General features: G+C 42.6%; 1 protein-coding gene and 1 non-coding gene across 2 annotated transcripts; one reads left to right on the top strand and one right to left on the bottom strand.

Moving 5' to 3' along the window:
* Positions 1-1,627: 1,627 nt before the first annotated feature.
* Positions 1,628-1,699, bottom strand: trnac-gca (transfer RNA cysteine (anticodon GCA)). Its single transcript has one exon. It is a non-coding gene; the product is annotated as a tRNA-Cys (tRNA).
* A 4,774-nt stretch (positions 1,700-6,473) lies between these two features.
* Positions 6,474-12,359, top strand: lfng (LFNG O-fucosylpeptide 3-beta-N-acetylglucosaminyltransferase). The gene is made up of 8 exons (XM_070923233.1): positions 6,474-6,887; positions 10,762-10,810; positions 11,009-11,111; positions 11,202-11,355; positions 11,460-11,545; positions 11,827-11,992; positions 12,104-12,189; positions 12,293-12,359. The coding sequence occupies exons 1-8, from the start codon at positions 6,474-6,476 to the stop codon at positions 12,357-12,359; spliced, it is 1,125 nt and encodes a 374-aa protein (XP_070779334.1).
* The last annotated feature ends 10,299 nt before the right edge of the window (positions 12,360-22,658 follow it).

Below are 22,658 nucleotides of genomic sequence, written 5' to 3'. Positions count from 1 at the left end.
CACAAGGGATAAACTGCTGCTCTGTGGGATGGAAGCTGCTCTTGTTCCCCGGCTGGAGATGTGCCAAGGCTGGTGCCGGGAATTAATCCCAGCCACAAAAAGAGTGGATTCCCTCAGCTGACCAGGTTGGACACTCTGGGAAGGTGTGTGTTTGTGGAGTCAGTAATGATGCAGGATTCCCTGACAGGTGGCATGTTCAATATATGCCATGTGGCAACCCCTGCTTGGCCCTGTTACCCTTTATCCTTTAATACGGAGTCCTCCTGTTGTCATTAACACCAGCTCCCTGATTTTAATAGCAATTAACGGATAATGAGAATAAACAACAGCTGTCAAAGCTGGAATATGATGAGAGAACACGGGAAAATGACAACTTCTGGATTTAGACAAAAGACAAGATAGGTTTGAGACTTTTAAGGACATACTGAGAAAAGGAAAAAGATCTGCTCCAACTTGTTTATCCATTATATTTACCATCGTATGTTCAATCAATTACCACAGTGTCTTTGAAAATTAGCCAGCATTTACTAAATTGTCTCTCACTGTTTTCACAAAGCAATAAAGTAATTTAACTTGCCTACAGTCACATCTGCTATTCATTGTCATGGCTCCTTAATTTGTCCGGCCTCCCATGTTGCTGCATATCACCCTGCTCCCTGCGGAGCTCACTCTTGGTAAACAATAAGCCAAGACTGAACTTTGCCGCTCTGCATTACAAAAACATGAACTAATATCCACATGAGTCTTAAAAACAATAAGTGAAAGTGTAGAGGGGGTTATTGACCTTGATCGTCTGAAGATGATTAATTGTACTGGTTGCTAATAGACCTCTGGCTGCAGAGCAAACATGCCTTACAATCCTAAATAGATACAGATGGAGTTTATTATAGAGATGATCCGTCATTGTTCTCTGTGGGGCGTCACAGTATCAGAAGGGAATATTGTGATAAGGCTCAGGGGTCATCAAGCATCTGAGAAATATTCGGGCCTTTCCTGATGGGGAATGTCTGCGATCGTTTCCTTTCAGCCCGCTGGGAGATACCACAAAGCCCAGAGGCCCGGGGAAGTGAGGAGGTCGCAGAGGCTCGGGCAACAGATCGAGTAACAGGACCCTCTGAAGTGTGGGACCCAAAGGAGTCTCCTCGCCTTTTTACCTGCGCTCACGTTGCCACCACTTGTATAAATGAAGGTAGTCTTACTGCAGGAATGAATGCACTTTTCTCTCCTTTTTAATGACCAAAATATTATCAATTACTTTAGGGATGATCAATAAGTTGTATTTGACAAGAATTGGAGAGTTTTTTCAGTCTTTATTAGAATTAAGCCAGTTTGCTTGCATGAGATTACATTTGTGAGTTTCCCCTCAAAGATCAATAAAGTCTCATTTTGACTGTAGTCATTCTCTCCTTATGTTTCTGTCAACGATGATTTCTTATAAAGTGCCCAGGATGTCATAGCTAGAAGTGTTTGATTACACTATAAACAGTTTTTAAGTGTTTTAGCATTTTACCAGCATGTATGGGGTTATATATATATATATATATATATATATATATATTACATATTTTCTTCATTCGCTCCTAAATGAGTTTTGCTTATTAACTTCTTTCCATTAAATGTCTGACTCAGGGGACATCCGGATTTGAACCGGAGACCTCTTGATCTGCAGTCAAATGCTCTACCACTGAGCTATACCCCCTTACGTTGGGATAGTTATAAAGGACTCTGTGTGATCCACATGGGGACGTTAAGAAAAGGTGACAGTCCTTTTGCACTTAACATCTCGTTGTATTTCATGACTGTTGGTGCATATTCTAAAATTTAACTCATTTTCACAGAGGCTGTTTGCCACTAAAACCACAAGTCTGTAGCCACTCAGATAAAAATGAGAAATTACACAATGTGTGCAACACCCACGTAACACTCCCGGAGTGTAACCTCAGCAGTTTCCCAGCGGAGCCTCTCTCTCTCGCTGCAGCTCCACTCTGCCTGCCGTCCCGTGAGAGTCTCACACACCAGACTGCTCTGTCATTTTCACAGTATCAGATCCCACAGCCCTATTCTTCCTCCATAATACACACACACACACAGATCGTATCTCTGCACCTCTTCATGTTCCACAACATAAAGCCCTCCCTGTAACACTGCTGAGAAAAGACACAACAAATAGGAAACCATGCCAATCTCTCCCCCATCATTCATAATTTGGGCCGTCCCACTAAATGCATTTCTGTTTGGAGCCACAGTCGTGAGGCCGTAAAGACTAGACTAGACCCGAGTCCTCCCAATTGAATGTGTCGATCATTTGATGTTCCCAGGACGAGAGCCGGCACAAAGAGAGAGTGCTGGGAAGCATTAGGCTGACAGAGTGGAAGTAGGGCAGGAGCAGGGGGTGACGAGCAGGTCTGAACAGTTATGCAAATAGCTTGTGTTCGCCTGGTTATGGAGAGGAGAGTGAAAGGGGAACAATTATGATGGGGGGGCCACTTTAAAATAGGACATGAACCACCAGCCATGAGTTTCCTGTTTTCATTGGATCTGCAGAGTCGTGTCTTTTCTCCTCTGCAGTTAAATCTCCCTCGCCTGAGAGAGCTCAGCTTGTTTATTTAGCCAAAACATTTAGAGTAAACTTTATTGCTACTGATACATCCTCTAAAAAAAACAAACTAAACTCTGACATGGTGATTTTGCATTTACAACAAACTCTTTACATATAATTGTCTGGTGATTACAGAGAAAAACAAATCAGATTATGCACACCACCTCTGCAGTGGCTCACACATTCAATATAATTTAAATGAGAAAGGGTCCAATGAGAGGGCACAACAAACTATTTAAAAGCACCTCAATGACTCCACTGTCTTTTCTTTGTCTGCTGGGTCTCCCATTGTACGTCCCAGCAAGGTAGCAACAGGCCACAGACAAAAAGAGACTCTGTATTGGTGGGGAAAAATATCCATTTAACCCAACACAAGAGACCTTTTCACAGGCTTCTTTTCTAGGACACACAATCACCAACCTCTTACCTCTTAAAATGTACATTATGATATGGAAATAACTCAAAGTTGTCAGCAGCTTTTAGAGGTCCCTTGAGTTTGTTGAGTGGAAATATAAACCTGGAGGGTCTCCAGTGAATATCCTGTTTCCAGTAACAATAAGTGGTTTAGTACAGTGAAGAGAAATCCATGCTGTTGTAAAACAGAGAAGATTGGTATTTGGCAAAAATCTATCTGACTTAACAAGGCTGATATTTCTGAGCGACTCACAGACGAACACAAATAAAAGATGGTTTATAGGTCTTATTATTGAATAGAAAAAATGATGTTCAACATGTCCAGACTTGCCAGCATGTAACCTGACACTCCTGAGCTCCTGGTTAATTTACAGTTGAACAAAATCAAGCGGCTTTGGCAGAAATATAAGAATTTGCTGCAGGAAATAAAAACAACAGCAACACACTCAACAATCAAATTTGAGGTACTTGTACTTTACTTGAGTTTCATTCCATGCTACTTTATACTTTTACTCCACTACATTTATCTGACAGCTTCACTGACTTTACAAATTAAGATTTCAGTTAGTTATTTTGACACTTTAAGAACATTTAGCTGATAATACTCCTGTACCTTTCTTTTTCAATATAGGACTTAAAGAACAGAAGAACATTTGTGCAGCCTTTTGTATTATCATTTTAATCTCATGCATAATGGGAATGCTTTTTTTCCTTTATCTCCTTGAGATAAAGGATCCAGTCTTTTACCAGTTCATTGTGTTTACCTGAAGGACGTCCATTGAGACTCTCTGCAGATCAATTAAAATGGGTCATATTTATTTGTCCCTCCTGCAGCTGAAGAATTCTCTGCCACGGTCCTTGGAGAGTTTCCTCTAATGTTGCATGAGGAGGGAAACTGAAACCGAGTTCTGAGGAGGACGCCGGTCCCCTGGCTCTCACTTCTGGTGCGACCTGTAATCCCATCAGAGCTAGTGTGTCCATACTGTGGAAATAAACAGAACTGAAGATTGATCCTACCGCTCTGCTCTCAGCCACTGATCCTCAGAGGGAAGTCAGTGTAGTCTTACTCCATTTCTGCTTTTTTTTTTTTTTTATAGCTCTTGCTCACACTCACACGGAGGCATTCAATACTTTACCATGGTTCATTTTCAGTATGAAAAGAAACACCCTTCCACTTGATAAAGTGCCCTTCCAGTGGAGGAAATGTGTGTTTCACCAGGTATGCATCATGCTGTATGCAGAGTCCATCACTGGAATAGATGGATATAAGTCAAGGAGCAGTAGAGGAGAAAGGAGTTTAGCATGCTGGAGATCTAAGACTCCGCTAGCTGACCTTGTACGGCAGCATCTTAGATTATAAAGTAAAGGACTGGAATTTACTGGGTACATATTTGAATCAGTAACTAATAAACAAAAGCTCCAAAAAGCAGAAACATTCAGGGAACCATCCTGAGGAATGTTAAACAGACTGAAATATAAAATAAATGGAAACATTATGAGTTGAAAAGAAAGATGTGGCTTTGAGCTAATGTCTTCCATATTGTTTTGTTTTTTTCAAAAAGTCGGATCTATATACACTATGCCGAGTATCAGGTTATAGCTGACATCTTACAGAGCTGATCGTGCACATGTGTTTTCAGTTTCTGTGAATAAGAAGAGATACTTAGAGCTCTAATGATGTTTTTTGGACAGTTGTTGGATCCTGGGATTCTTTACCTGCTGTGCATCATGTGCAATCATCTTTGTGAAAGCAGGAACTATAAATAGCAGCCCTTTAATTTTACCATCCGACTGAGGCTTTCAGATCCCCCAACATGCTGATACCATCAGGGGGAAAATCAAGCACATGGTGGGTTTTATTTGTGGGTTTGTGGGCACTATGGTGAGGAAGTGGGCTTGTCTGAAGAGACTGGATTTAATCTCACTAGTATTCAGCCGTAATGTCAGCTGGGGGGGGGAGTTGGAGTAGTGAGGTGATTTCAAAAAGGACAAGAAAGGGTTTTTCTGTCGGTGTCAGTGGAGGGAGCAAAAGGCTGAAATAAACTGTGAACTGAGGGGGAGGCAGGAGCTAATACTACTGGAGACTTTACTCTTTCACTCTACATTTTAACAACTGACATTGTTTTCAGAAGCCCAAAGGACTAAAAAGAGTTTCCGAGGTGGGACGAATGCCCTGCAAGCCCGACAGAAAGAGGCGATTGATCGAAGAAGAATGAAGGCCACAGAGACAACCCCCTCTGCCTGGTTTCTTATACTTGCTTTTAGACGCCTTTCTGTGCACACTTTTAAAAGGTGAACAAAAGGCCTTGTCAGGAGCAACAAAGCAGAGAGGTAACTCATGTCCTGTGTGTCCCAGAATGAGATGAATAAAACACCTGCAGTGGAAAATAAGTTTTTCTCTTGCAAAAGATTTGGGGAAACTTCTTTCTCACACTAGTTCAACGGCAACTGCAAGTAAAGACGGAGGAGTTAACTAGAGAAGTGTGTTGAAAATGTATTGCAGACATGAAGAGTGTAACCCACTCTTATACACCTTCAAGCACAACATGGACTTTTTGGGAGTTTATCCCAAAGGTGATTTTACCTAATATCTGGACTGAGACCAAATAATCTGTGTTTATCTTTTGGATATTGTTAAATGCCTCCGGAGGAGGAAGTTTAGCTTGAATGTCCAAAGTTGAAAATGTCCTTTAAGATCTCTGTTTAACCAGACATTTTATTTGATACTAAACTATCAAAAGCTGGTGGTTGCTGGGAGTTGGGTGTTGCTGAGGCTCCACCAGCTGCACGTTGGTCTAAATGGAGCTCATGTCTTTTGGTCAATGTCCCGGCACCAGACGGCACTCGGTTGTGAGAGCCAGAATTTGAATAACAAGTGTTCAGGAATGACCAACTGTTTAGAGTCCTCACAAGGTCAGAGAAGAACAATAGAGGCTGTTTCTCTGGTGAACACCAGGCTCACACTCGGCTGAGTTCAAATAGCTTCACCAGTCGAACCTGGAGGACGAAGCGTCACAGACAGCTCTGTGTGAATGATGCAGGTGCAGTCTGACACACACACCTTTCCTCGTGACCACCTGCAGCCTTGTTTTCTTTGGGTCAATCTTTTACTCATATTATCTGTGAAAGTCAAACTGAACTCTGTGTGACACACACACACACACACACACACACACACACACACACACACACACACGAAAGAGAGGTGTAACCACGCCCCATTGCGGCGTCACTGGTTGGCATGCTGCATTCAAGGACCTCCCACGAGGCGTGGCCAGCATGGAAGCTTATATATTTTGCCTCCTACCAAATCACTTATTTGCGATTCAGTTATGCGCCCTGTCGGACCTTCAACTTATATTTTTGTGTTTTATTGAGAAAAAAAAACACCATATGGACTTTGCATTGTGGATTCGTCGCGCCGCTTCATAGTTTTTAGTCATTTTTAAAAAGTTTAAACATGTTGAAAAATAATGGAAAGAAGGCAGCCATCTCTGTAGCCAGCACAGCATGTCTCTGCCTGCTGCTGCTCCTGGTGGCTGTGCAGCATCTCCGGGTCCAGGTGGAGGAGGAGGCGAACGGAGGAGACACCGGGACGCGCTCTCTGCTCCAAGACGCCGCGCAGGAAGAGGAGGGCGCGCGGCCCGGGAGCGCGCAGGTGAAGAGAGGATTCTCAGCTTACTTCACCAAACTGACCCGGGGACGGAGGGAGGTGGAGAAGCCCGCGCGCTCCTCCGCGTCCTCCGCTGACCCGCCTCCAGCTGAGGACATCGGCCCTGATGACATCTTCATCGCTGTGAAGACCACCAAGAAGTTCCACCAGTCCAGGCTGAATCTGCTTCTGGACACATGGATCTCAAGAAACATGCAGCAGGTAAAGGAGCATTTCAAAACGAATCCTTCATATCATTCATGTTTTATTCATTTGGGACGCACAATCAACTCTTTATCAAATACTGAAAACGTAGATTTTGAGAGGTGATCTGCTTGTTTGTGGGCTGATGTGATTGTTGCTGAGTCTCAGCTGCAGAGCTGAACAATGAGCCAGTGTACACATGCAGGTGATGGCTGCTTACAGTGCCGTATTGTTCCCCTTGTCAGCAGATGACACACTGGAATAGCCACTCAGCCCCTGTTAACCATGCTGAATTTCTTCGGCTCTGTCACTTTTTATTCTCCTCTGAGTGATGTCCCTGAGAACGGAGGGAGCAGTTTCTTCTCCCTCTTTCAGCCCCCCTCTCTCCCCGCTCTCTATTATCCCTCCTCTTTTTGGGTGTCCCTGTGAATGCCGCTGGTGCAATGGATGCTTCACAGCACCGACTCCAGCGCTGTCCCCCTTCCAGGACTAACAAAGCGTCTTTCTGAAGGGGAAAGAAAAGCTTTCCCAGCCCCTTGTCTCCCCTCTCTCCATGGGAACGTGGGAGCTGAGTCTGGGTCAAGCTCACTGGAGGGATGGGGAAACGGGGGCTTCGTTAAGGGGATGCCTGGGACAAAGGGGTGCATCTATAGGCAAGCTGGTGCTGGGAAGCAACACGCTGAGTATGAAAATATGGCCTTGAGAACCCAGCGTCTTTAGAGGGTGCACAAAGGCACGCGCAGCTGTAGTGTGGAGAAAACAGTTACTAGTCAAAGTGATTTTATCCTGCACCCAGAGGTGTCACAGGTGCTTTTTAATTTGCCTCGGGTACACAGGTTTTCTCTTCCAACCTTGTCTCTCTCCAGCACCAGTAAGCTTTGGAGAGAGGTTTCTTCTCACAGTCACTCAGCCCTCACATGTGATAATAACGATCAGACAGAATTACCTGCACAGCTCATGTTAATGTCCAAACCATGCTGCACAACATCTGCTCATATGTGAAGTGATTGTGCTAATTGGTTGTAATCACACTGGATGATGTTAGTTAACCCGTCCGACAGAGTTAATAGCAAGGCCTGTAGGCAGGCAGCTGGTGGGTGGCTGCGTGGACAGAAAGGACAGACCGAGCCCACAATGCAAGAGGGAGTTCCTGGAGGAAGGGTGACAGGTGGTCATGAGAGACAGAACAAAGGACGGCCTTAATGCCAGCCATATGATGCTCTGAGTTCCCACCATGTACATATGGCCGTCCTCCATGTTCAGGTTTGATTCTCACGCTCAGCTGTTGAACATCTGTGGAGTTTGGAGCTTTTGTAGCACACGAGGGACAAAAGTATTATTTCTGCAAAAGCTGATTAGAAGACTTTTTTTTAAATTTCTGACTCTGCTGTTACTTTTCTGCTCAAAGTGAGACCTCTTTACTCGCTTTCTGCTGCTGTTTACATGAGAACAGTGAAGGTAGATTATCTCTGTGATAGCTGCGTTGACACAATAGTGCCTGTGGCCTTCTTAATCTTTGAAACCATTCAGAGCAGAAATCCAACCAGTTAGGATTGTTATGTAAAACTTTACCCTTTATTTCATTTATCTGTGAACAGAAAGCCCATTTTTCATCATCTTAAAACTGGTTCATATACGGTACCTCTTCCTGTTTTCTATTATTTCCTGGAACAATATAGCTTCGTACTGAGAGCAGGGTCATATAACAAAAGAACAAAATGGATCACAGTACTTCCTGTTCCAGAGTTTAGATCAGCAGTGAATTGATTTGTAAAACTGGCACGTAGTCGCTGCTTTTATCAGAGCGTAAATTCATTTTGCAGCTGGCACCAACATCTTCATGGTGCGCCATGCATTCCTCTCTTAAGAGTTCGATAATAACTCCAACAATGAGAGCTTTTAGCATTTAGAAAAAAAAACACTTGGCACTGCAGTTGAGTTAATCAGATGGCTTCACTGTGGAGTCGTAAAGTACAAGTGGTCAGTAAGTGGGTGGCAGCCATTGAAGAGGGTGCAGATGCAGTTTACATGCCGTTTATCTCATCTTTTACTATGGCTGCAGTCCTGTAACCTGCTGTACAAATCATGTGTCCTGATAAAAAGTGTTGAAAATGCTTTGAATTTGTGGGACAGAAGTGTGTGTGTGTGTGTGTGTGTGTGTGTGTGTGTGTGTGTGTAGGGGTGGGGCAGAGCAGGGTGGAAGTGGCTGATGGAGGGAGGGAGCCTGGTGCCCTTCCTTCCCGTGGAGATGGAGACAGCCAGCCAGGCACCACGTTCAGCTCAGACAGGGCCCTGCCAGGCCTTCCTGTGGTCCAGAGTGCAGCCCCCCCCCCCTTGCTCTCATCTCCCTCTCGTCCTCGCCCTGTGCCCCCTCGCCTCTTATCTCTGCTTCACACACAGCCATCTTTTCTTTATTCTCTTTTTTTGGTCTGAATTAGTATTCCATGAAAGTAACTGTTCTTTCTGTTTCAGTTAAGAAACAAAGACAGAAAAAAAGCCTTCCCCGGCAGGTTTCTCTTTAGTTAACTCCTGCAGCTGTATGCAAATGCTGGCAAACATATTTAGAATTTACCCAGTGGAGACTTTACCCAGCATGAAAACTCACAGCATTGTTCTATTCAAGAGGCTCTGGCCGTGTATGCGGCCCGGAGGGGGGCAGGATAGGGGGTGAGGTGGGGGTGAATGGCCACACACGGTTTTCGATTTACTAATCAGCAGTGAGATTCCTCTCCTCCCCCCCCCCCCTCCCTCTCTTTCTGTCAGTGCCCTGGCAGCTCTGGCAGCTGCCTCAGTGATTAGGCTGTCTATTCAACGGGCTTTAAAGCAAACAGCGCCAGCCTCTGATCCCTTCACCAGTGAAACCACCACCCTTCCTTAAACAAATACAGGCTCATGGCTTCAACATCTGCCCAGAGTTTGCTCCACAAACAAACAAAGTTCAGGCAGCCTTTGCCGTGTGCCGAAACAGAAAAGTGGAGTAGAAAGATCAGCTGGCTGCCTAAGATGCAAAGCACAATCGCAGTCGCTCAGCAGCAGGGCAGCAAACTCACAGGAATGTGGATTACAGTTGACAATAGGTACTCTGTCAGTGAGGGTTAAGGCACCACGACCTGGCGTGTAGAGACACGTGGCGTAGATAAGGTAGCGTGATGCTCGGCAGGTGCTGCCTCACCTGAGGTGAAGAGTAAACAGACCGCTGGCGGTTATAAAGCTCAGGGCCGGCTGCCTTTCATCATCACTATTCAGCAGCTTGCACCTGCTCAGTGTGAGCTATCATAAAGAGGAGTCTAATCTTCCCCTGCTCCTTTTTAAACTGTGTTCCTGGAAGGTGCCCCTTTGTTGTTAACTCCTTTTATGACTAACTGCTACATTTAACAAGCGCCTGGAGTCTCGTGGTTTGAGTCTTGAGTCTGCGAGTTGTTGAGCGGCGAGCACACAGAGGATCGTGTTGGTAGTTTGTCAGATCTGCATGCTACTGTTTTAGCTGTATTCAACACGTTGAAGCCCGGCAGCAGGTCCGGCAGAGTGAAGGGGCTCAGCCGGGGGATGGGATACATGAACGGGGTGTGCGTGGGGGCGGACAGTCTGCCTCCTGCTTTGTTCTATGTCTGGGATGCTTCGGGGCGGCGGCATAGTTGCCATGGAGAGGGTGCAACGCGGGACAAAAGGCCTTTATTAGAGCAGGGGGTTGTTTAACTCAATGTGTTTTCCACTGCATAAAAGACATGTTGATTGATGCTAATCACACCGGGCTGGATGTGAGGAAGGAGCACATAGGACACACTGTTGAATTTGATCGTGTGACCACTTCACATGATCATCCAAAGTCGTTTTGATTTCATGGATTTAAAGACACGTCCGCTTATCTGTCATTTCACTTGTTTGTTTGCAGACCTACATCTTCACAGACGGAGAGGATGAGGAGCTAAAACAGAAAATTGGTAAGTTTTTATGAGGGGGGATTTCATGTTGGGAACAGAGATGCACATTGTTTTATCAACTCTGAATGTACGAGGAAGTCATATTTCAAAGGCCATAAAAATACTGCTCTGAGCTTTTTTGCCTCTGTGAAAGATGCCATTAAAATACATAGAGCCTCCATTGATGATTTATCTTTATTTCTTTCATTGTTGCCACAGGGAGCCATGCAGTCAACACCAACTGCTCTGCAGCTCATAGCCGACAAGCGCTGTCTTGCAAGATGGCGGTGGAATATGACAAGTTCATAGAGTCGGGGAAGAAGTAAGTACCAACTGCACTTGATATTTATTTAGATTTTCTATTAGTCTGAATATCTCAGGATCTAATCGCTCTTCTGTTTCTGCTTCTCAGGTGGTTCTGTCATGTAGATGATGACAACTACGTGAATGTTCGGACTCTGGTGAAGTTCCTGTCCCAGTACCCCCACACCCAGGACATGTACCTCGGTAAGCCCAGTCTGGACCGGCCCATAGAGGCCACGGAGCGGCTGGGGGACAATAAGATGGTACGTGGAAGATTCTTGTTTTTGGTGCATAATATTTTCAAGATCATTCAGGTTATTTGTCAGATAATTCTGCATATTAACAAACCTTTTCTGTGTCCGTATAGAAACCAGTCAACTTCTGGTTTGCTACTGGAGGAGCAGGCTTCTGTGTGAGCCGGGGTCTGGCACTGAAGATGAGCCCATGGGCCAGGTAACACATCCTGTGTTATTACTGCTCTGTGGAGGCTTCACATGTGTGACTCAGTCTTGAGGATGAAAATAGGAAAAAAATGCCTCAATAGTCGCTCAAAAGAACACATTTTGGGAAATGTTTGCTTTTCAAATTAAAATCACCACTTTGTGTTCAGTATAGAGAATTAGAATCTAAGTACAAAGAGGGCAATGAGGGCAGGGTTGTCCTAATAAGTACACTATGGTGTGTGTGTCACATCATCACTGACCAGGCGTCTGTCTATCTTTTTGTCCCTCCAGTGGCGGTCACTTCATGAACACAGCGGAGAAGATCCGCCTGCCCGACGACTGCACCATCGGCTACATCATCGAGTCGGTTCTGGGGGTTCCTCTGACCCGCAGCAACCTGTTTCACTCCCACCTGGAGAACCTGCAACAAGTGTCACGATCTGAGATACACAAGCAGGTGAGCCGCTTATAGATCTCCTTTTTTTAATACATGATGGTGTCCTTTATGAAGTCGTGGATCAGTGGTGTTTTTTTCTATGTTGCTCATGTTTTTGCTGTAATCTTCCAGATCACCCTCAGTTATGGGATGTTTGAAAACAAGAGCAACATCATTAATTTGAAAGGGGCTTTTTCTGTGGAGGAGGATCCATCAAGGTGAGAGATTCTTCTGCATTTGATGACGTGACAGATTTGAATCTCAGTTTCAACACTTTTCAGCCAATCTAACTGTAACCCTCTTATCTCTATCCTCTTCCAGGTTCAAGTCTGTGCACTGTCTCCTGTACCCAGACACCCCATGGTGTCCCCCCCAGGTTGCCTTTTAGGGCGACCGCTCCTTTCTCATCCTCGTCCCCGTCGTGCCTCGGTATCTGAAAGGCTCGTGGGGACCAGTGTTTGGTATTAGACCGCGCGGCTGCTGTATTCTTGCTGCAGTTGTGTGCGGTCTTTAATAGTTTTACTGGGCTGCTGTGCGGCCCGCCTCGGGACTAATCCTTCCTGTCCGGAGCCAGGACCTCGCTCCCATAATGCTCGGGTGGAGGACTCCAGCTCTCGGCAGGAAGTAGCTTTCAGCGTTAAGCTTTGCAGGCAATCAGTTGAGCTTTGTGATGTATATGTTGCTTGTAAATGTATCTGCAATTCTCATAGAATGTATTGTCATATATTCAAGCCTTTTTGCCAGCTTTCATTAACATTATTTTTGTTTTAGCTTACAGGTCTTTGTTTGTAGGCTTTTTGGCTTTTATTACATTGAATTGTCTTTTTCTGGCATTTGTTGTTTAGATGTTTTAACTCTGATGACTCCGGACAAACGCTCTAATATGAAGATATTGTTGTGCTTTTAAGTTAACAGTGTTATTTCTCCCACAACCTGAGCTGGCAGGAGGCAGATTTTCCAAATGCATCATTGGGTGACCTAATCTGAAGTATATCAGGACAAAGCACTTTTCCCTTTTTCATATCATTTTGGTGAACTGACCTAATTTACGTCCTTTAATGACATGCTTCAGATTTGTGTTCAAAAAAGAAGAAGAATAACCCCTCAAAATCTCTGAATATCTATTCATTCTTATGTATTTAATAACGCTCCTTGCATTTGTTACAATCAGGGAAAAATAATGAGTGGAAGAGATTTTGATTTGGGGTTACAATCAGCTTTTTGAAATGTTTTTATTTTTGTTTAAATATTGCACAGCTGAGTTTCAAATGAGCTGATATTTGCTCCTGGAAAGACGCTCACCTCACAAGGTTCAACAGTTAGAATTAGTGACTTCTGAAAAGAAAAAAACAGCTGGAATCGATGGCATCTAAATAATAATCACATGCGTGATCTGAGCCGCAGTCTGTAATAGTTTGCACAGAAGACTGATGAGCGTCTATGTTTTTATTAATATGAATGTTCTTTATTTACACATAATATCGGCTGGTTACTGTTGAGGCCTGTGAGGTGAGAACTTAACAAGAGCAACATCAGTGTTTCTACATGGAGGAGTTTGTTCCCTCTGTGTCGTCTCTCACCCATATTGGGTTACTGTACATCTTAACTACAGTATTGTGTACTGTGCCTACGTTTAAATTAGTAGTGATTGTATAATGTTTAGAATGTAATTTACCCTTTGTGGTTTACATACGCTTTCAATGACCTGGACATGATTTTTGTACTGCTTTTGAACTGTGTTAAATGACTGTGGTGTTTATTCTCCAGTATCTGGAGGCTTTGAACAGTTCATTCCCAATACTGGCTTCTCAGGGATTATGAGCTGATCCTGGTATTAACTACCATGGGACCCACGGCGGGACCTAAAACTTTGAATAAAAGTGCATAACCACTGAGAAACATTACATGTTGGCTCATGTTTTTCATTTGACTGTCTTCTTAGTTCGAGATTATACATTTAATGCTCAAAATAATAATGTTTTCTTTCACTTATTTAGTGTTTAATGACACTTTAGTCAAAAAGAAAATCTGGCAGCAAGGAAACATATAGACAGGCACCAGATATAAGTCTCACAAACAGAGAGAACGAAGGCAGCCAGTGGTGGAAAGCAACTAAGAACATTTATTCAAGTACTGTACTTAAGTACAATTTTGAGGTATTTGTACTTTACTTGAGTATTTCCATTTCAAGATACTTTATACTTCTACTATACTACATATTTGAAAGCTGTAGTCACTAGTTACCTTTCAAAAAGTACTGAAAACAAAAAGTAAAATTATTATTTCAAACAACTAAGATGACAGATAGCAAAGACCAAAAAATGACACATTTGTGCAGCAGGACTTTATGTTTTATTCTTTCATATTAAAACATAACCTCAGGTTGGGAACCACTGCAGTGAAATACTTAACTGTTTATAAAGTAGTTAGAACAGGTTTTATACCACTCTCATGTCTGTTTGCTAAATATGAAGCTACTGCCAGCATCCGGGGTGGCTAACTTAGCTTAGCATATAGACTGGAAACAGGGGGAAACAGCTAGCCTGGCTCAATCCACCTCTAAAGCTCACTACTTAACAATTAGCAGTTTTACACAATGTTATGTAAATATTTCTCGGGCCTTTAACTTCCTGGAGTCTCTGCTGGTTGCTTTACACTAAACTTTAAACAGTTTTTGTATTAATTAAAGAAGAAACGAGACACTGTGGTAATTAGTAAACTTTAGGAGCCTATTAAATATGATGAATTGTTATTATTCAGAAGATTAAAGCAGCCAACTGTGCATAAAACAAGTCAAATTAGCTCCACAGCAGGCTACGACATTAAATGCTGCTTACATGTTAATGCATCAGTCCAATGATATAACATATGATAATGTAACACTGTCAGAAGCCCCTTTACTTGTAATGGAGTATTTTTACATTGTCCTGTTGCTACTTTTACCTAAGTTTAACTTCACCACTGGTTGCGATGAATGGTTCAAATCTGAGTGGTCCAAATTGGAGATACAAGATAAAGGAAAGAACTATTATCTCAATGAATTTTAGTGGGTAATTTTTGGTGTAAAAAAGTTGCCTCACAGGATTTTACACTCTGTCAAGAATAAGATTTTGACAAAATGACAATACTTTGCTAATTTTATCAGCCTGCATAAGCAGATGCTGGCAGAACTCTGGCAGACACAGAGCCGAAGATCCATCACCAAAGCCTTGCATGGGAGACAAATTGCTCGGAGCAAACATCCCCACCACAAACCATAATGACAGCTTTGCCTTCCAGAGATGTATAGTGGGAAAATGTCTTTCATGTGTCTAAATCTCTTGTTCAAACATCATCCGCGCCCTCTTCCGTCTTTCTGTTGACTGATAAAATGTTTCCAATAAATCTGTACTGAAGTTTCAAATCATGCATTGTATGAAATAGAACAATCACAGCAGTTTGATTGGTAGCTACGACCGTTTATTCAGTGGCAAATGGTTGATCTGCTTCGCTCAGCTCGCTAACGAGAGGAAGGGAGAGAGATCCCTCCTCTGGCACTGCACCCATGGGAAAAGAGGGCATGTGGCTTAAGTATAAAACTCTTGTATTATTAAATTGGCAAGCTGTGAATGTGCAAACAGTAATCGGATCAGCAGCAGTTTGATCTTTTCCTACAAGAGAGGAAGGTTTTTACACAAATAAATCATTGGAGTGTTGGTGTAATCTGCCTCTACTCTTTAAGACTCTCACAACTGTCACTTGTATGCAACATTTTTAAAGTCCTAACTGAAGAGACATGTACACTATCACAGTCATTCAAAAGTCTTAAAGGCTCTGTAAGAAGTCTACATGTACAGTATAAATAAAGTAGATTTAAATGTGCCTAAAAGCATTTCCTCCAGCTCACTTGTGATCCCTCTGCATCAGTGATCCTTCAAACACACCAGTCCGTCACATCTGTGAGCGACTCTGAATGAAAGGCAGTTGTTTTATGTGATTACTGTCCTGTGGTGGTTTCCACTGTTTATCTTGCCTTAACGTTTGCTATTACAATTATGTCTGTTCCCATACGAGCAGCTGCAGAATAATAAATACAGTCCAACTGAGCTTTTAAGTGTACGCTATTAGCATTTCAATTTACACCCTGAGCTGAGGCCAAGTTTTCAGACGGTTTGGATGGAGGACAGACCTTTGACAGAGAGGAGGAACCATTGAGACACTAAATGTGGTTTTGTAACAACAGCATTCGTGTAACAGGTAGTGGAGTGAATCAGTGGCTCGTATTGTTGCTTAGATAAAAGTACAAGAGTATACGTTTGTTTAATCTGTACAAACTGAAGTATTTCTTAGTCGAGCCTCGTTGCCCTGCAACCAGCAGAGGCTCCAAGAAATGTTCTGGCACATCACCCAAAACAAGCGAATTGTCTTTTTTAATTTCTCCTATTTTTACACCAATTTAACAAACAAGATATAATGTGTTCATCTCGAGCTTTAGAGGTGCTGGTCGAGCCAGGCTAGCTGTTTCCAGTCTTTGTGCTATTTAATGGGAGAGCTATGACAGTAGCATCTTCCGATCTAACTCTTCTCCAGAAAGCGAACAAGCACGTTTCCCAACATGTTGAACTCTTCCTTAAAGTAAGATCGACAGAATAACTCAGGTGTAACGTCTCCAAAGGTCTGCCGTACTCTTAGCTGTGGAATGTTTTCAGTAGTGCTGTTTTGCATATGTACGGTGTGACAGCAGGTGAGAGATTACATGAACACAAACATCCAACTGCAGACTTCCAGCGCCGCTCGGGCACCTAACTGTCAGTGAGCTGTGGTGAAATATGACTGCAGGCTGTGTCTGTGGCTGATTATCTTCCAGTGATAACGGATCCAGTATCCAAAATGTCTATCATGTTCTGTTTACACAACATATGAATCCTGCATGACTTGCGTCTGTCTCAGTCTGAGTCATACTTGATGAGAAATGCAGCTTCTCTGCCCACCTACACTGTGTTCACTACAGGGAGGAACCAAATGAAAAACCATGGAGCGTCCTGTCTGTCACCCATGTAATGACCCGACAGCCTGATCTGAAGGCCGTTAAGAGTTTTATTGTTGTTGTGACTGGTTCTCACCCGTCTCTGAAAGACTAACTTTTAATTTGAAATCCCACACAGGATATTCTGTATATCACGCTGTCATTACACAATGTGTTTGTGTAAAGACCACAAAATAGTGGCCTGGCCGCCCCAGCCTGCCCTACCGGAGTCAGCAGGTGATAGATAACTGGCTTGTTTGTATCATGGATGGATAACTGAACAGGCCTACCAGGTACAGGCCCAGAGCCTCTGTATGAAGTGACTGTTAACATTTGTTGTTGGAAAGTCAAACAAACAAGATTCAAAACTAATAAAAATGTCTGTGAGACGGCTACAAAGTGATGCAAAACAACCACAAAGAGACACAAAAGGACTAAAAACAGACATAAATGACTAAAGAAGCACAAAATGTGTAAATGTAAAATGACAAAGAGGCAAAGATATTTATAATTTATACTTATTCATATTCTGTGGATATCAGGTCTTCACAGGTCTTAACAATGACATTATTTCATCTGAGGGTTGAGTGACAGGAAACACTTCTTTCTTGTAAGTCTGTTAACAGTTTGTAACCTGCTGATTAAAACACAAACACATGGGTGTGCTTTCTTGCACCTCCCATCAGTGCTCGGAGTGGAATATGTGAAATTTCACGACTCTGTAAAGTCACACTCTTTGTGTTTGTTTGACTCAAAAACCAAACTGTGACTCTAACTGTCGCTGAAATGGAAAACCCCAGAGAGGGAGGTGAGGAGCCGGAGGAGCTCTGGTGAAGTATGGATGGCTGCCACAGAGGGACATTCCTCAGAGTGCCGGGGGGATTAGAGAGACGCTGGCTGCTTGCACATTGTCTTCATGACTCTGCTATATCAGTCAGTCTCCAATTAACAGCCCGCATTGTCTGCAGGATTAGGAACGGCGGGACAAGTCCCAATGGCCCACAGAGAGATCTCGCAGCAACTGGCACAGGCCTTAATCCTGCTCAACATGTGCTCTAAAGGCAGACGAAGTGGGAGTTTACTATAATCCAGGTATCACATATCGCGGCTGCAGAGGGACTTGAACTTCGTAGTGAGCAGCACTTGAGTGGAGGACTTTGGAGGACCAGCTTGTCTGTCTGAAGCTGACCAGGACCTTTTTTCTTCTCACTTGGAGGATGTAGTGCAGGAAATGATTGATTTTCACATTAAGTGTTGTTTTTGTGAGCTAAATTCAATTCATCCTGCCAGGCTCTGTACAAAAAACCCGTCAGTTCTGAGATCAGATTTTCAACAGAAAGTCAGAATCATTCATCTTATTTCTTGTTTTAATCAGAATTATAAATTCAATCTCAGAACGTTTTCACATCTAATTCTCTTCTGCTGTATAATAAATAAACAAGATGTAATGTTCAGTATCACCCATATCATATTATCACATAGGCAGTATAGAAACATATAAACGTTTATTACACACTATCATGTGGTTATAAACAGACATCTTTATTCATGTACAGTATTTTCAACAACTGCAACTTCTATGAAGACATATTTTGTTATTCGCTATGTTTTGCTTCACATGGGGAGTTAAAGTTGTTGATATCTACATCAATAAACACTTATGACCTTATATCTGCTTACAGCTACATTATAGTGTATTAACAACCATTTATTCAATGTTTAAATATTTCTTATGCATGTTAAAAAGGGGTGAGGGGTTGAAAGAAAGTGTGACCGATTATCTTTGTGCTGCTCAATACAAAGTTATATAAAATACTTTCAACACTTTTAAGTGTTTAAGGAGCACAAACAGTCATCACTCATCCTCATGCTGGTGTGTTTGTAGGAAAAGGTCGGTGATTTGACAGATAACTGTCTGTTTGTATTGTCTGTAGTTTAAACAGCAGCATAAAATGTATTATATGAGTCATGGTGCTTGGCAGAAATGCAAATCAGGATGCAAATGATGCTGTAGAACCTCAGGCAGCGATAACTCATCACTATTATTATAAGAATACACGTCTCAGTGACCTGACAGGAAGGAGATGTTGGGTCTAATCACTGCAACACACTTTTGGAGGAATAATGGACTGAAAGATAAAAGATCTGTATAATGCAGACATTTAGATTATCTTTACTGTATTTGTTTTTTACCAAAACCACTTAAGTTTGGCACAATTTCTCCGTGTCTGAATGTTAAAATGTATAAATTGTGTTTTGAATGTTTGTTGTATGTTTGTGAGATGAGATGATGCGGTTTAATCTCTAATGTGGTTCATTTCTAAAGTGGTGGTGAAGCGCTGGATCATGATAAATTCTTCACACAGAAGACTTTAAAAGAAACAGGAAGGAGGAAAGTCATGGAGCATCTCAGCGAGCAGGAGGCTCTCTGTGTGGAGCAGAGAGGCGAGGACAGCTCCATAAATCCTTCAGGGGGTACGTGCTCCCTCTGACTGGTCCGGGTGATGTGTACAAAGGAGGAGGTGAGGCGTGAATTACGTGAGCACCGACTCCCAGGACACAGCTGCCTCCCTCTGAGCCCGGCCACAATAGAGACAAACCAGGCACCCCGTTCCCTCGACTCCCTCTCCCTCCTGAGCAACAAAGCAGCAGAAACACAAAGGTGCTCACGTCCTGTTTGCACTCAGTGTTCATCTCCTTCATCTGCCCTGTGATGACGAGGCGTACATGTGAGAAATGAGTGAACATCATGAGCAGGGACAGGGATCCTTTTGGCTTGTGAACACACAAAGAAGCAGTGTCTGGTTGGGGAATCTTGTCACGTTTCTATGAGTTGTTAGCATTTCCACCAAAGAGAGATTTCCCCTCTAATTTCTCAGATGGTTTTGTTTAAAATAACCATTTGAGGACCAAAGAGGTATAATGATCCAATGTTTCACTAAAAATCAAAGATTATAGAAATTATAGAACATTTTTGTAGCAGAACTTATGTACGGAGAAAACTGGAGAAATAGTCAGAGGGGGGGCTGGGATGCTGCCGGCCCTGTTGATAAAACGGGTGCATTTTTGAATGGAAGTCTTGCCTTGTGCAGCTTTAACTCTCTCGTGTCTCCTGGTCATCATGCAGCTGCCTGGCACTGAGGAAAAGGAGAGCCGAGGTCCGACCACCTGGCAGAGAGCCCAGCCAGACTCAGGAAGTGTCTGTGGGGGGGTCAGAGGGTGCAGGCACCTCCCCTATCCCCCCTCCGCCTCCCTCCCTCTCCATTCAGCCTCTCACCTCAAAGCATTAGTAATGCATTCCTCCAGTCCAGCAACAAGCAGGGTAATTCAATTTCCTCGACAGTGCGACCGTGTGAAATTTCATTTGCATCTCGGGGTCTGAGTGTAAGTCAGGTTGTAAAAACCTCTCTGCCTCCATCGAGCTCTGTTTACTGCTTTGTTTAGTTCGGCCCCCACAATAAACAGCAGGGGACCCAGGAGATGATGTAATCTCTAGATTCATCTTTAGAGACAGAAAATACCTCGACAGAAAAAAAAAAGTGTTGTATTTACTGCCAAAACACCAAAAAAACACATTTTGAATGAATGATGAAAGTTATTTATGGACCAAATTATAAAAAGTAAAGCCGGATCCAGATTTGTTACGATTCAGAGGTTAAAAACAATATGTTTTTAAGATAAAGAAGGTCCACTCCCTCCATCTTTTTATAATCCATTTCAACCCCCAGACTTCCACATGAGAAGTCAGTGTTTGGGGCGACAGCAGCTGGCTGGCGGTATGAAGGAAGTTGACTAAACCAGACTGGTGGCCCGGCGCTGACACTGACCTCTCGCCTGCTGTCGGCCCAGAGAGGTCACAAACACAACACTGCCTTTCTGCTCCACATAAAGTGACTCTGCATGCAAGCCTGCGGTGTGTCGCTGCTCTGCAAGAGGAACAAATACCGGCATACACACACGGTCTCCAGAGAAATACCACTACGACTATCTCCAGAAATCACACACATCCTGATCAGAGGGAAGACGACATCAATCTTAAAACTTTAGAAGGAATTGAATTACAAAAAGTCTCTGCGCTCATATTATCTTTCCACACTCACACAGACCACCTGGTGAAGAAACTGAAACCTAAAGTAGGCTTTTATTTTCTTAAGAGGAAATCTCAGGCATTAACTACTTTAACTACAGTCTTACTTTTAACTTTGATTTCTGTGCATCACACGTTCATGATAGTTTGTTCATCATCAGACAAAACAGCAAAAAATACTCACTCTATACTAAAGACATAATAATTCCAACACTTATTTATAGCCCTACTTTTAATATTTGGCAATAATTGTATGTGTTTACTGCTTTTTATTCTCTTCTAGTGATAATATTAAATATCACCTTTTGCTGTCACTATAACCACATTTTCCTGCGGGTATTTCACCTTTATATTAAGTACTTAATTCAGGGTTCTGGTGACGTCACTTGTAATTGGACCAGTGTGATACCGGTTATCCATGATCACCATTGTTCGGCTCACTGAAGCCAGGTAACGCCAAGAGAGCCAGATTAAGTTGAATTTCCTGCTTGTTACAGGCCCCAGATCATCTAGATGGATGCATTTTAAATAGTCTAAAAGTTTTCTCTCTCTCCCTGTTTTGTTTTGCTGTATGTGATTGTTGTAAATTAATGATGTGTGTTGTCATGTAACTATGTGATACCCATCTCACGCTGCCATTTTGTCCAGGTATCTCTTGTAAGTAGAAAATGTATCTCAAGAGACTTCCTGGTTGAATAAAAACACCCCAAAACAGTAAAATCCTCCAGACAGCTTCACATACTGTTATAAACCTACTAGGAAACAAATGTCCATTTGTTCATATGTGTTCTTGTGTATAATTGTATTGTATCACTATAATAATTGTATGTGTTGTATATTTGTCACTCGTAGAGAGTGTTTCTGTGTCCTGCCTGTAAAAACAGGAGAGAAAGGGACCACAGCGAATCTGTAACAGTAGATGTGGGAGAGAGCCGAGGCGGCGGTGGAGCGATGCTGCTCTCTGGTGTCTGATCCTGGTCAGGATGTCATAAAGAAATCAGACGAGCAGGTGCAGGTCTACAGTTAAGGTTCGTTTAATTTCAAAACACAGCATTCAAGCTCAATACAACCACAGGTTTACCATGTACACATTTTAGAGAATGCAAAAATGATGTATAAAATAAAATAAAAAGATTACATCTACAGTGATTTTTTTTTCCAGAAAAAAAACGTAATGAAAATTAAAATCTATTTACTGTATTCACATTAATGAAGCAACACAGTGTGACTGCCACAGATTCTAAAATGAAATAAAAACAACCTACAAGCAAATCAAATAGAAAAATGTTTAAAAATGTGAAATAAGATTTTTTAAGAAATTAAAAAACAAAATGTAAATTTCAGCTTTTTTCCTTCATTTTGTAAATGTTTATAATCTGTACAACAGCCTCGCATCACAAACAACAAGGAGAATATGACTACTACCCAAAAAACAGGAAGGTTGCATCAGTGTAACGATGTTTTACAGAGAAGAAATGATTTGAAAAAGTCAGGCTCGTTTTCTCATTTGATTGCAGAGAAGTTTACAAACTGGCCTAAAGTAAAGACATTTAAAAAGATATTCAGATAGTAAAAGAGTTGTGCTTCACTTGTTG

This window comes from Enoplosus armatus, chromosome 17 (genome assembly GCF_043641665.1).
Source record: "Enoplosus armatus isolate fEnoArm2 chromosome 17, fEnoArm2.hap1, whole genome shotgun sequence".
NCBI classification, from domain to species: Eukaryota; Metazoa; Chordata; class Actinopteri; order Centrarchiformes; family Enoplosidae; genus Enoplosus; species Enoplosus armatus.
This window is presented reverse-complemented; position numbering and strand designations above follow the sequence as displayed.